This window comes from Acomys minous (assembly GCF_964271855.1).
Source record: "Acomys minous genome assembly, chromosome: 6".
NCBI classification, from domain to species: Eukaryota; Metazoa; Chordata; class Mammalia; order Rodentia; family Muridae; genus Acomys; species Acomys minous.
The window spans coordinates 23,407,131-23,419,815 of NC_140487.1; the positions used below are offsets into that span (position 1 = coordinate 23,407,131).

The following is a 12,685-nucleotide window of genomic DNA, read 5'->3' on the forward strand; positions in this document are numbered from 1 at the left end:
CAAACAAACAAACAAACAAAAGGGGATCGAAATGGGAAAGGAGGAAGTCAAATTATCCCTATTTGCAGATGATATGATAGTGTACATAAGTGACCCCCAAAATTCCACCAGAGAACTCCTACAGCTGATAAACACCTTCAGCAAATTGGCTAGATACAAAATTAACTCAAAAAAGTCAGTAGCCTTCCTGTATACAAATGACAATTGTGCTGAGAAATAAATTAGGGAAACTACACCCTTTACGATAGCAACAAGTAATATAAAATATCTAGAAGTAACTCTACTCAAGCAAGTGAAAGACTTGTTTGAAAAAAAATTCAAATCTCTGAAAAGGAGACTGAAGATGACATCAGAAGATTAAAAAGATTTCCTTTGTTCGTGGATCGGGAAAATTAACACAGTAAAAATGGCCATCTTACCAAAAGCAATTTACAGATTCAATGCAATCCCTATCAAAATATCTACACAATATTTTAAAGACATTGAAAGATCAATTCTCAATTTCATGTGAAAAAACAAAAACAAAAACCCCAGAATAGTTAAAACAATCCTCTACAGTAAAAGATCCTCTGGGCGAATCTCCATCCCTGATCTCAAACTGTACTATAGAGCAACAGTAATTAAAACAGCATGGTACTGGCATAGCAATAGGCTGGTTGATCAATGGAATTGAATCAAAACCCAGAAATGAATCCACACACACATGGACACTTGATTTTTTGACAAATAAGCCAAATGTATTCAATGGAAAAAGCATAGCATCCTCATCAAATGGTGCTGGTCTAACTGAATGTGTTCATGTAAAAAAATGCAAGTAGATCCATATTTATCACCATGCACAAAAGTCAAGTCCAAGTAGATTAAAGACCTCAACATAAAACCAGTTTCTTCTAAACTAAATCGGTTAGAAGAAAAGATGGGGAAGAGCCTGGGACTCATTGGCACAGGAGACAACTTCCTGAACAGAACACCAACAGCCCAGGCTCTAAGGTCAACAATTAATAAATGGGACCTCATGAGGTTGACTGTCAACAGAACAAAGCAACAGCCTACAGACTGGGAAAAGATCTTCACCAACCCTACATCTGACAAAATATATAAAGAGCTCACGAAATTAAACATCACCAAACCAAATAACCCAATTGAGAAATGGGGCTCAGAACTAAACTGAGAATTCACAACAGAGGAATATCGAGTGGCTGAGAAACACTTAAAGAAATGCTCAACCTCCTTAGTCATCAGAGAAGTGTAAATCAAAATGACTGTGAGATTCCATCTTACACCCATCAGAATGGCTAAGATCAAAAATTCGAGCGACAGCACATGCTGGCGAGGATGTGGAGCGAGAGGAACACCTCTTCATTGCTAGTGGGAGTGCAAACTTGTACAACCACTTTGGAAATCAATCTGGCGCTTTCTCAGAAAACTGAGAATAGGGCTACTTCAAGATCCAGCTGTTCCACTCCTTGAAATATACCCAAAAGATGCTCCACCATGCAACAAGGACATATGCTCAACCATGTTTATAGCAGCCTTATTTGTAATAACCAGAATCTGGAAACAACCTAAATGTCCCTCAATAGAAGAATGGATAAAGAAACTGTGGTACATTTACACTATGGAGTACTACTCAGCTATTAAAAACAAGGAAATCCTGAAATTTGCAGGCAAATGGATGGAACTAGAAATGATCATCCTGAGTGAGCTAACCTAGACCCAGAAAGACACACATGGTATATCCTCACTTATAACTGGACACTAGCCTAACAGGGATGTCCTCTGAAAGTCTTCACTTAGCAGGATATTGGGATAGAAGTTGGGTCTTTCTATTGGGACTCCAGGTGAGAGACGTATGGGAGAATGGGGAAATAGAAGGATCCAGAGGGTCCTAGACACCTATAAGAAGACCCTCAAGGCTGGTAGATCTGTATCTGGGGGAGGGGTCTGCTCAAACTACTGTACCAACCAAGGACAGGGCATGCAGTAAACCTAGAACCTCTGTCCAGATCTAGCCAATGGACAGAACATTCTCCACAGTTGTGTGGAGAGTGGGGACTGACTCTGACATGACCCAAAGGAATCAAGTAACTAAGCTTTTATGTTAATGATTAAGTTAAAAGAATGTTAAGAATAAGGTTACGATCCAAGCATATGTAAGATTTGGAGCTGGTGATACTTTTTATTGTTACTCATAAAGACAATCTGTATTTCATCCTTTAAAGTATAATTTTAAGAGCCCACAATAAAAATGTGGTACTGTTTTTACAACTTGATGACAATAGATGAGGTTTCTCAATTTAAATAGATCTAATAGGCAAGTTATGTTTTAAAAGGTCAACAGTGTGACATTTCAGTCTGATCACACCAAAGCAAGTGTCATAGGCCTTTAAAAAATTCTATTTATTTTAGAGACAAAACTAGACCTGGTTTTACATATCACACTTATTTCAGCCAGCTGGGGGAGAAAAGTTTCCAAAGAAACAGAAATTATGTCTGTCTTTTTAAAAAATATAAGAACAGTCCTCTTAATTTTTAAAAAAAAATTAGATGACTGGTTAACTCTTCTCTGAAATGTTTGGCATTCAGACACAGTCATTAGAATTAAAATAAGATTTATATGATTTTATTTATGTGTATATGTACATGCCTGTGTGAGTTTATGTGCAGTAGCCCTCAGAAGCCAGAAGCCAGCACTGGATTCCTTGAAGCAGAGTTACAGGCTGTTGTGAGCTTTTAAATGTGGTTTTTGGGAACTGAACTCAGGTCCTTCACAATGCTATTAAGTACTCTTAACCACTGGGCCATCTCTCCACTCACAAGCATTAAAATTGTTATTACCTAAATTTCCTTCTACTTTCTGTCTTACTCATAAGTATATACACTTATAAAACAAAACAAAACAAACAAGGCTTGTCCTGGAGCAAGTGTTTTCATGAGGTTTCTTTTTCTTGTAACATGAACACTTTTAAACTGTGTCAAAATGTATTTTCACAAATGGTGATGGAAAGATTATCAGCTTCATCTTAGCAGCTTAATTCACCAGAAGCAGCACAATAGCGAACTTTGTACTTTATGTATACAACGGACAGGATTCCATGGTGAAGGGCCTGGCTTAGCAGAGTTTTATCTCTCAACTTCACACTATAGGAAATTACCAACAGCAAGTCAAGGGCTGTCGGCTTCCCAGGCACATGATCCTATTTTAGGACAAGGAAACAAGTGGAGTTGTTTTCCTTTAGTAAATTGTCAAGTGAAAGACAGGCTTCTATTTTTATATCTAGATCAAGTTATCTTCTTACATAATTAAAAATATTAAGAATAAGACCAAATAACAGGAAGTAAAGGGTCTATTTCCTTAACTTTTACTTAAGTTTTGTTCAAGTGTCAAATCCCATGATTAAAATAATATTAAACTATTTTTACTTTAGAAAACTAATGGTTTAAAACAAGTAAGGATTAATACTCATTTTATCTACCTTGCTATAAAAACTTCTAAAGACGAAATCCTACATGATTTGTAATATATATTACACACATACACACACACACACACACACACACACACACGTCAAAACATTTTGCTTATTTTGTATTGCCATGGTAATTTTAGTCTTCATACACTGTCTTTCTTGTTTGAATTCCATACTGATGATCCCATGGGGAAGCCAAAGTCTTAGGGGTCAAATTCCTCCATGCGAACTAAGGAAGGAGGTTAGGAGGACACAGAAGGCTGACAGTCACAGAAATTGTTAGTATACACTAGCGCTAATTTTAAATTAAAGAAAATATAATATCAAATTTAAAATGCTGGGCTTTCTAAAAGGCCTCTAAATTAACATGGGCTAACTATTCTCATGGGGTATAGTGTTAAATACTTTTATATTAATCTCTGTGATATCACAATAAGAAACAGTTTTGTTACCATTGGGTGATCAATTTACTCCTGTATAAAACCTAAATATGAATTAAAAGTTCTTATGTGTTATATAGCAAATGTGAAAAGAATCTAAATGTGAAATATTTACTGTTATCATTTTCTCAAAAGGAATACCTAATACTAAATGAATGTTCTTAAAGTTAATGAAAAAACAAGGCATAAAGACATAAAACTCACAAATAGAAACCATTTTTTAGTATATAAAATAGCATTATAAAAAATAAAGTTAAGAAGTCTAATATTCAAATAATACCCAAATATAATCAAGATAATATCTAATAAAAATTGTAGTGCATGCAAAAGATTTTTTAAAATTAGTTTTAATGATGATAAAAATTGTCAGTCATTATACTATACCTACATGGACAGATTTCATACATAGTACAAGTTTTAAGATAAAGTACAAATGTACAAGATAAAAAAATATGACAATCTTTACTGAATTGAAAACAGCATTTAACTCTGTGCTGATCAAATACACACTATACCTTTCATTGGTCAGGCTTATATCGAGAGGTGCATCTTCAGAGTTTCTCTCCAGTGTCTTCTCTTTCAATGTCTGTGCCTCAACCTCTCGGTTGTCATTTCCATCCTGTGTAAGTTGGTGTAAAGGCAGAGAGGACAAGACAGAGAGAAAACCCGTCATCTTAGAAACAGCAAGTCATACTTCTAGAATGGTACGAGACGAAACAGAAACCTCTGTGCATGATGCAGACACTGCTTGAAATAATGTTTAACTCCGAGTTATAAAGAGATTAGCATTATCAAAAAAAGATAAAACATTCTAGTGCACAGATGAAAACCATGGAATGGGCTCAAAGGAATGCATGCTGTATACTGTGACAGTAAGATTTGTGAGGCTGCTTCATGGTGGAGCAACAGTTGCTGTTACTGCAATACCAGAATCAAATTACCAGCAGAATGCAAGGCATTTCTACTCCACCTACCGTCTACGGGACCAATCACAGACACATTAAGCTCAGTGCCTATAAAACGCTATCTCACACCAACAAGAAAGACAAACAAATCCTACTGCATGATGGTCCACTGGTGCTGGGTGAGCCGAAGTCCACACTACCTGTGTTTGCGTACTGCTGCTGCGCAGCTCACAACACAGCTCCTCTCTTCCAGCTAAAGACAGCTTCTTGAGTGCTTCCAGCTCCTCTAAAAGCACCCTCTCTCTCTCTGAAACCAGGTTCTCAGTATCTACTGAGGATCTCTAGATAAGAAAAAAGGTCATAAGAGAATATTGTTGGCGACAGGAGAAAACAGAGACATTTAGTAGATTTCTTTTAACCCCTTGAGACCAACAGGCCTTTTTTCAAACGCTGATTCAGAGGGGTTAAAAGGCATATATAAAATTCAATGCAAAATTTGAAACGTTAGGAAAAAGTTAATTAAACTTATAAGTTCAGGGATTTGTACGGTTTAATTAATACTTTTATGTCAAATTTGCATTGAAAATTCAGAAGTCTGAATTCACAAAATACAATGAAGAAAAGCAAAATAGATTTTTCAAATGATCCGTATTTTATGCTTCAGCCCCAAATTGTCCATTACTTTATATTTGAAGGAATGCAAGTCAAGAATTAGCTATTTATCCTTTTAGTTTTCAAAATTATATTTAGTATTTTCATACGAGCTTTTCTGCAATGATTTTGCGAGTATATTTTATATAGCAACTGGTAAGAATATAGCTCCCAAATTCCAAAGAAAGTTTAAATTTAGTCAAGATAGGTTAAGAATGTTATATAAATTTTCATTTTTCAAATCAACAAGAAATGTTTCCAGAACCATGTTACCCCAGATTTCCAATTGTGATTAACAAAGGGGATTAAAGATAGATAGACGTGAACCTATGAGTTGGCAGGTGGTGGACTCACAGAGGTAACCCTGAATGTGGGGTGACAGAGCTGCTTACACAGGCACCTCAGCACAAGATGGCATGAGCTGGTGAGGTGTCCCTGGCTTGCGTCCTTTGCTATGTATGTCAGTGTGGTGACTCCTCTTTTTACTCTTCCAGTCTGGAAGGGCAATTAAATGACATGATGGCATGACAACGGAAACTACGAATCTGAGTCAGGTGTGCCTGTAAGTTCTAAACTTGCTGTGCTGATGGAGTCTCTAATATGACATATCCATAATCACTCTCAGATCTGGCAAAATAATTTTCAAGTTTTAAAAAAGGTTACATGAAGATCACTTATTTTAGCTGGGGGGCAAAGGGACTCTGCATGCCGACCTGGGCTAACTGCTTGTTGAGCCTCTCAATCTCCTCTTGGAGCTGCTCCTGGTCCTCTCGCTGCCTCTCCATCTGTCGCATGTGGGCCTGCCTCAGCAGCTCCGTGGCCTGCTGATGCTCTTCGTACTGTCGGACAAGCTCCTGCCGCATATCTTCTAATTGTTCTTCATGTAACGTCAGTTGTCTAGAAGTATCCACACTGGACACCAGCACCTCATCATGGAGCTGTATCAGTGAAAACAGAAGGTTTGGCCACACATGGCATTTTCAATGAATATGAAATCAGCTCTGCTAAACCCACAGGACACCTCAATTTTTACCTTATTATTAAATAAAGACTGAATTTTAAAAAAGATCTTTATTTTAACCATAATTCCAAAACAATATTAAGTTAATTATTACAGTGTGTTATTTTTTTCAGGAGGGAAGCAGCTATCAGTTAGTTTAGCAAAATTATAATTCTAGATGAGAAAGATATTCAATATTTCCTTTACTTTTAATAAAGCCATGATTCCATTATTCTTTTTTGATATTTTGTGAGGGGAAATGAAGATATTTTTTATCTTAAAGCTATACTAATGAAAAGATAATTTTATTAAATTTACATTACACAGCGGTTATATAATATTCCAGAGAACTTCTTAAGAGATAATAATGTATCAGTTTCTCTGACTCAAAATATCCACTCACTAATGGATTCTCTGAGCATCCTAGAAGAGACAATGATAAGTCCTTCTCCTGTCACAGCTTCAGGTAAACTAAGGAGGTTTTCATGAGCACCTCTGGTGATTTTATCTGATTATCCTTCTGAGGAAGATAGAAACTAGGTTGGACATTAATAATAACCTTGAATTCAAATAATTTTAGAAGCAGCAGGATTTATTTCCATTCATTAAAGATAGCAAACTATTGAGGAAATAGTTTTATTTGTGAGTACGTAAAAAGAAAGAGAATTAGGATCTAGACAGTAAAATGCTTTAAATTATTCTTCTAAATAGGTGGCTATTTCCTTATATGTTCTTATATTTAACTGAGCAAATATTTCAGTAATAGATTTTACCAAATTACAGGATAATCTTTAACAGAAACAAAGTTAAGACAGTTGTAACCCACAGAATTTTATAGTTTAAAAATTCAATACAATGCTTTTATTACATTCTTATTTGCTTATTTGATCTCTCTCTCCTCTCTCTCTGCGTGTGTCTGTGTGTGCATGTGTGTGTGTGCGTGCACGTGAGCGCATGTCTCTCTGTGTGTGCATGTGTGTGCGCGTGCGCACGCGCATGTCTCTCTGTGTGTGCATGTCGGAGGACAACTTGGGGAAGTCAGTTCTCTCCTCCTATAACTCCGAGTCTCAGGGACTGAACTCTGGGTGTCAGGCTTGGGGACAGGAGCTTTACCACTGAGAAGCCTCACTAGTATATACAATGTCTAAGGCAAACAGACTTCTTTTAGTTAATTAGCATTATTGTCATTTAACTATATGGCTTAATATTAATAAACTACAACAATGCGAGTCGTACTCAAGCTGACCTGATTCTTTCTTCTTCCTTAAGCAACACTACTGATAATGTATTAATAGTGAAGAAACCATTTTTTGTCTTTACAAATTTTTTGCTTTAAAAAAATATCCTAGGAATCATACTTACAGATTTTCTAGCTATAAATGTTTCCTCTCTGGAAAGTATTTCTTCTGAAATGGTCAGCCCGTGCTCCTCTGGCTTTAGGGCATCCTGGAGATCCTCATGACTGGACACAGGGACGTCTCTGTGTTCTCCCAATTCTTTGCTAAGTGGTTTACATTCTTCTTTAAACTTTTTGTCAGTTGCCTCAAAAGTCTGAAGACCAACTTGATGTTGTGATTCGATATCAATAAAATGGTGCTTTTCTTGCAAACCCAGAGCATGTGGTTGTTGTAAATGGATAGAGTTTTCTTTCCCCTCAGATAATCTAGAGAGTTCCGTCTGTTGAGCAAATGCTACACTCATTGACACGATGACCTAAATGGATAAATGAACAAAAAACTTCATTGCACTCTTAATCAGCGGCTGGGACCGAGAAAAGGAAATTATTAGTTAAGATTATATACACTTAAAATGCCTGGCCTCAAACGCACACCCAGCACTGTTCAGGTGACCAGGAACCTGAGACTAGACAGTCCAGGGACCTGCAGTGAACCCAAATCTACTGTTCTAAAACAAAACAACAACATGCTACAGCAGCAAAATGACTCCGAGATGCTCTGCTACACTCATAGATGAGTGCGTTGCTCAGCCATCATCAGAGAGGCTTCCTCCTGCAGCAGGTGGGGACAAATACAGAGACCCACAGCCTGACTTCACGTAAAGAGTGAGAAACTCTGCAACACTCAACTCTCCATCAAGCCTAGCTAGGGCTCCTAGGGCTCAGGGAATGCCGCAGAAGGGGAGGCAGGAACAGTGTAAGAGCCAGAGGGGATGAAGACTTTCCATGTTTAAAGAAGTTTGATCAAAGGCAAACTGTCTACATGTAGTTAACCAAGGAAAAGGCTTTCAGGACTTGAATGTTAACTGTTTTTCCTGTCTAGGAAACACTGTATCACTCGCTAGTTAGGAATTCCTTACACATTTTGTTTTGAAGACCTAGGAGATACTTTTTGGATATTTATATTGCCATATTCTTACTTGGATGCTCTGAATGACTTGCACACATCCAATTCTGCACCTATGCCCTCTGGTATTGCTTTTTAACCTTCCTGAATCCATTTTCTAAAAAAAAATAAAGACATTTTCAGATCTGAGAGCTACAAAAAAAAAAAAAAAATCCTTTCTAAATCAAACAACTTTCACTTGAACTCGCAGAGATGGAAGCAGGTCCTTCATATACATTATGGCTTCCAGTTTAGTGTTTTTATGGGATTCTTGAGTGTTCAAATGAGTGGGTCTCACTGATTATTTGTGCCTTCTCTTGGGCTCTTTTCCACTTGCTTCATCCAATTTCAGTGTGTTAGTGTTTGTGTGTTAAATCAATGTGTTAGTTATATTTTACTGTACTATATTTTATTTTATTATTATCCTTTAGAAGCCTTTTTGTTTTCTAATGAGAGACAAAAAAGAAGTGGATCTGGAAAGTAGGTGTGGATGAGCTGGGAGGAGTAGTGGGAGGACAAACTATAATCAAGATATATTATGTGAGGAAAAAATCAATTTGTAATAAAAAGAGAAAAGTGAAAAGAAATCCTATAACAAAGTCCTGAATAAACTCTCTACACTGACCTGAATTTCCACATATTTATTGTACTGTCTTCCTAAATTTTAAAAAAAGTAAAAAGTTTTATAACAGCAAAGTGTTCAGTAAAACAAAAAACTAGATAATAAAGTTTTAATATTTCTTTCTTCCAAGACAATTTACTATAAACTTTAGTAAATATTTTCTAAGCATATGAACAAATACAGGTAAGAAATTGCCTACAAAAATGTAATCATATTCTAAATTATAACTTGGTAATAGCTTATCTATAGTACATATATTTCTGAGTCAAGAATATATCATTATAATCTCCAACGAACTCAGTCACACAGATTATATAATTCCTTTAATCAATTCTCTATTGGTAAATACTTAAATTGAGTTTCACTTTTTTTGTTTGTTTGTTGTTTGGAATAATTTTATGTAACCCAGGCCGACCTCAGACTTACTATGTAGGCCAAACTTGCCATGAATCTGTAACCCCTCGGCCTCAGTCTTCCGTGGCTAGAACAACAGAACACCACTGCCCCTGGTGTGGTTCCATTATACTATTTTAAGCAGCACTATCATGGAGTCTTTGTAATTATATCAGCTTTCTTACTTCCCCACAAGAAATTTCCTGAAGCCCACTTCAGGCTCTGCTGACTGGTAAAGGGAATTACATATTTCTGACTTTCCACGTCAATTATGACCTTGGGTCACTGTCTACTTCCCCCTGGCACAAGTACTTAAGCCTTGAGAACCAAATGCTAAAATAGCTTTTATCAAGTTCTATGTACAGATGGTCAACAGAGCATCTGCAGTTAGTACAGTTGTCTGTCATTACCTCAGGATGAGATTATGCCTGGAGTCAGAATGCCTGGCTTTCAGCTTTCAATTCAACTGAACATTGATTTAATCTCCTGTCTTGAACTCAGTTGCGACTAGCGTGCTTCTTTCCTGATGCTGTGTTCTCCAGATACATGTTAGAGTTCTCTTTTAATAGAAATAATGCTGATAATAGCTACACCAAGGACAATAGAAACACTTTTAATCAGTTCTTTAAAAATTTGTATTAATTCATTCAATATTCATTAAAGCTATAAGGTAAATACTGTTGATACCTCAATGTAAAGAATGAGAAAACTAAGAAAGAAACGGAAATGCTAAACAAGAGTCCATGATGTGACCCTAAAACACAGAGCAAATAGACGATGGAGGGTGGGCTTGAGGTCTGTGCTCTTCAGCTCCTCTCCTAGCATTCATGTTGAGCAGATCAGACCTCTTCTGTAGAACTCTAGTACCAACCTGAAGAATAACTGAGGTATCAAACCCCGTGCCCAGAAAAATTCAGTGTAAAAAGATTAGAAACCATATCAAAGGCCATAGCTAATCCATATCAGATCAGAGTTTGAACCAAACTATGTTCAAGTACAGATTGAACTCAAGGCCTTTAAACACTTGCTACTGTTCCAGAAATCTCATGATTCCACATCACCTACCAAATTAGACATCCTAGGTGGCTATGCTACCCCAGAAAGAACGGACTTGGTAATGTTCTAGATAGTCACCTGGAATATATGCCATTAAAGCAAGATGTGAAAACAGAAAATAATTAATTAGTTAATAGCAAAATATATTGCCAGTATTTTCTAACTAATGGTCAAGACCTTCCCAGTGGCTTTTGCTTTAATTTTCTGAATTGAATCTGTCCTCCATCTTTGTCATTCCACATTAAGAAAATAACATGGAAAACCAAATAATTTACCAATGCAAAAAGGAAGCAAAGAGGCCAGATAGTAATGGTGCACACCTTTAATCACAACACGCTAGGAGGCAGAGGCAGGCAGATCTTTGTAAGTTTGAGGCCAGCCTGGTCTACAGAGGGAGTTCCAGGACAGCCAGGGCTATACAGAGAAAACCTGTCATGAAAAACCAAAATAATTATTAATTAAAGATCTAAAAAAATAAGCTAAAAAGAAGCAAATAGATGAGCTGGGACTGTGGCCCATGGTGAGTGCTTACCAAGGGGTCACGAAGCCCTGGACTCACTAACAGCGTCACAGAAAGAACTGAGCACACTGACACATGCACTGTAAAGTCAGTGCTCAAGGAGGCGAGGTCAGGAGGATCCAGAGGTCTCTGACACAGAGAAGTCAAGCTCTGCTGTAACACACAATGCCCTACCAAAGCAACAAACAACAACACAAGAACCACAAAGCAAAAGCTGAGAAGCAACGAGAGTGGGAAGACAGAGCAGCATGCTGAATGTCTCACTGTCGTTCGTCCCAGTAGGATTTGATGGAGAATGACGGAAAAGTCTCCTGAAGAGGGCTGGGAACATTACAGAAGGGAGCAGTCCAAAGATTCAACAAGTGCAATGGACTGAAAGGTTTCTAGAGACATTAGCTTTATATGCCCTCAAATCACTTGACAAGGACCTTCTCAGAAGAACCAAGAAGGGTCACAAAAGATCGGAATGCTACCTTGAAAATTCTGACATAAAAGTAACTGTCAACTTTAATAGTCAATAACCATCTCTCATGGGCAAAAGGAAAATACATTTTAAAGTTTAAGCTTATTCCCAATTAATATCAGAAACATAAATTAAGGCTATCTCAAAAAGCAGAACAATGATCCTAAAATGACAGCTAAAAATTAAAACAGTAAAAACAATGTTGCTCAGGAGGTATCCAGCATGGTGCATCCCCACATTAAACAGGCCCAGCAAATTAAAAAACAAAACAAAACAACAACAACAACAAAGAAAAACAAAGTACAAAATACTTCAGAAGAAATGATACAGGTGTAGTAGACAGCTCTTCCCATTGTTGTGACTAATACACCTGACAGAAACCAAAGACTTTTTTTTAAAGATTTATTTATTTATTATGTATACAGTACTCTGCCTGCATGTTAGCTTGCATGCCAGAAGAGGGCATCAGATCACATTATAGATAGTTGTGAGCCACCATGTGGTTGCTGGGAATTGAACTCAGGACCTTTGGAAGAGCAGACAGGGCTCTTAACCACTGAGCCATCTCAGGACTATTTCTTTTATCTCTAAGTTCCAGAGAGTTAAGGCCACGATTGCTTGGCTCTGGGTGCTTGGGTAGCACCACATCCACAGTCTCCACACTTGCTCCTCTCTAGACACTTCCTCATATACACACATCCTCACCAACCTCCTAGGTGGTTCTAAATCTGATCAATCGGACAAGGAAGGTAAATATAAATGCTGATGTAATAACATAACTATGGCATCTACAAGGTACAACAAGACACAGCAGACAGAGCCT

The 12,685-nt window shown here is 37.2% G+C and overlaps 1 protein-coding gene across 11 annotated transcripts in view; it reads right to left on the bottom strand.

Moving 5' to 3' along the window:
• Window positions 1-12,685, bottom strand: part of AKAP9 (A-kinase anchoring protein 9) — a 174,841-nt gene that overhangs the window by 66,750 nt on the left and 95,406 nt on the right. For 10 of the 11 annotated variants that reach the window (XM_084786927.1, XM_084786921.1, XM_084786924.1 and 7 more), the window contains 4 exons: window positions 7,829-8,179; window positions 6,180-6,404; window positions 5,016-5,156; window positions 4,426-4,529 (listed from right to left, as the gene is read on the bottom strand). In XM_084786927.1, the coding sequence (XP_084643053.1) occupies window positions 4,426-4,529; window positions 5,016-5,156; window positions 6,180-6,404; window positions 7,829-8,179 (821 nt within the window). The remainder of the gene's footprint in view (window positions 1-4,425; window positions 4,530-5,015; window positions 5,157-6,179; window positions 6,405-7,828; window positions 8,180-12,685) is intronic. The other variant, XM_084786925.1, reaches the window with a different exon arrangement.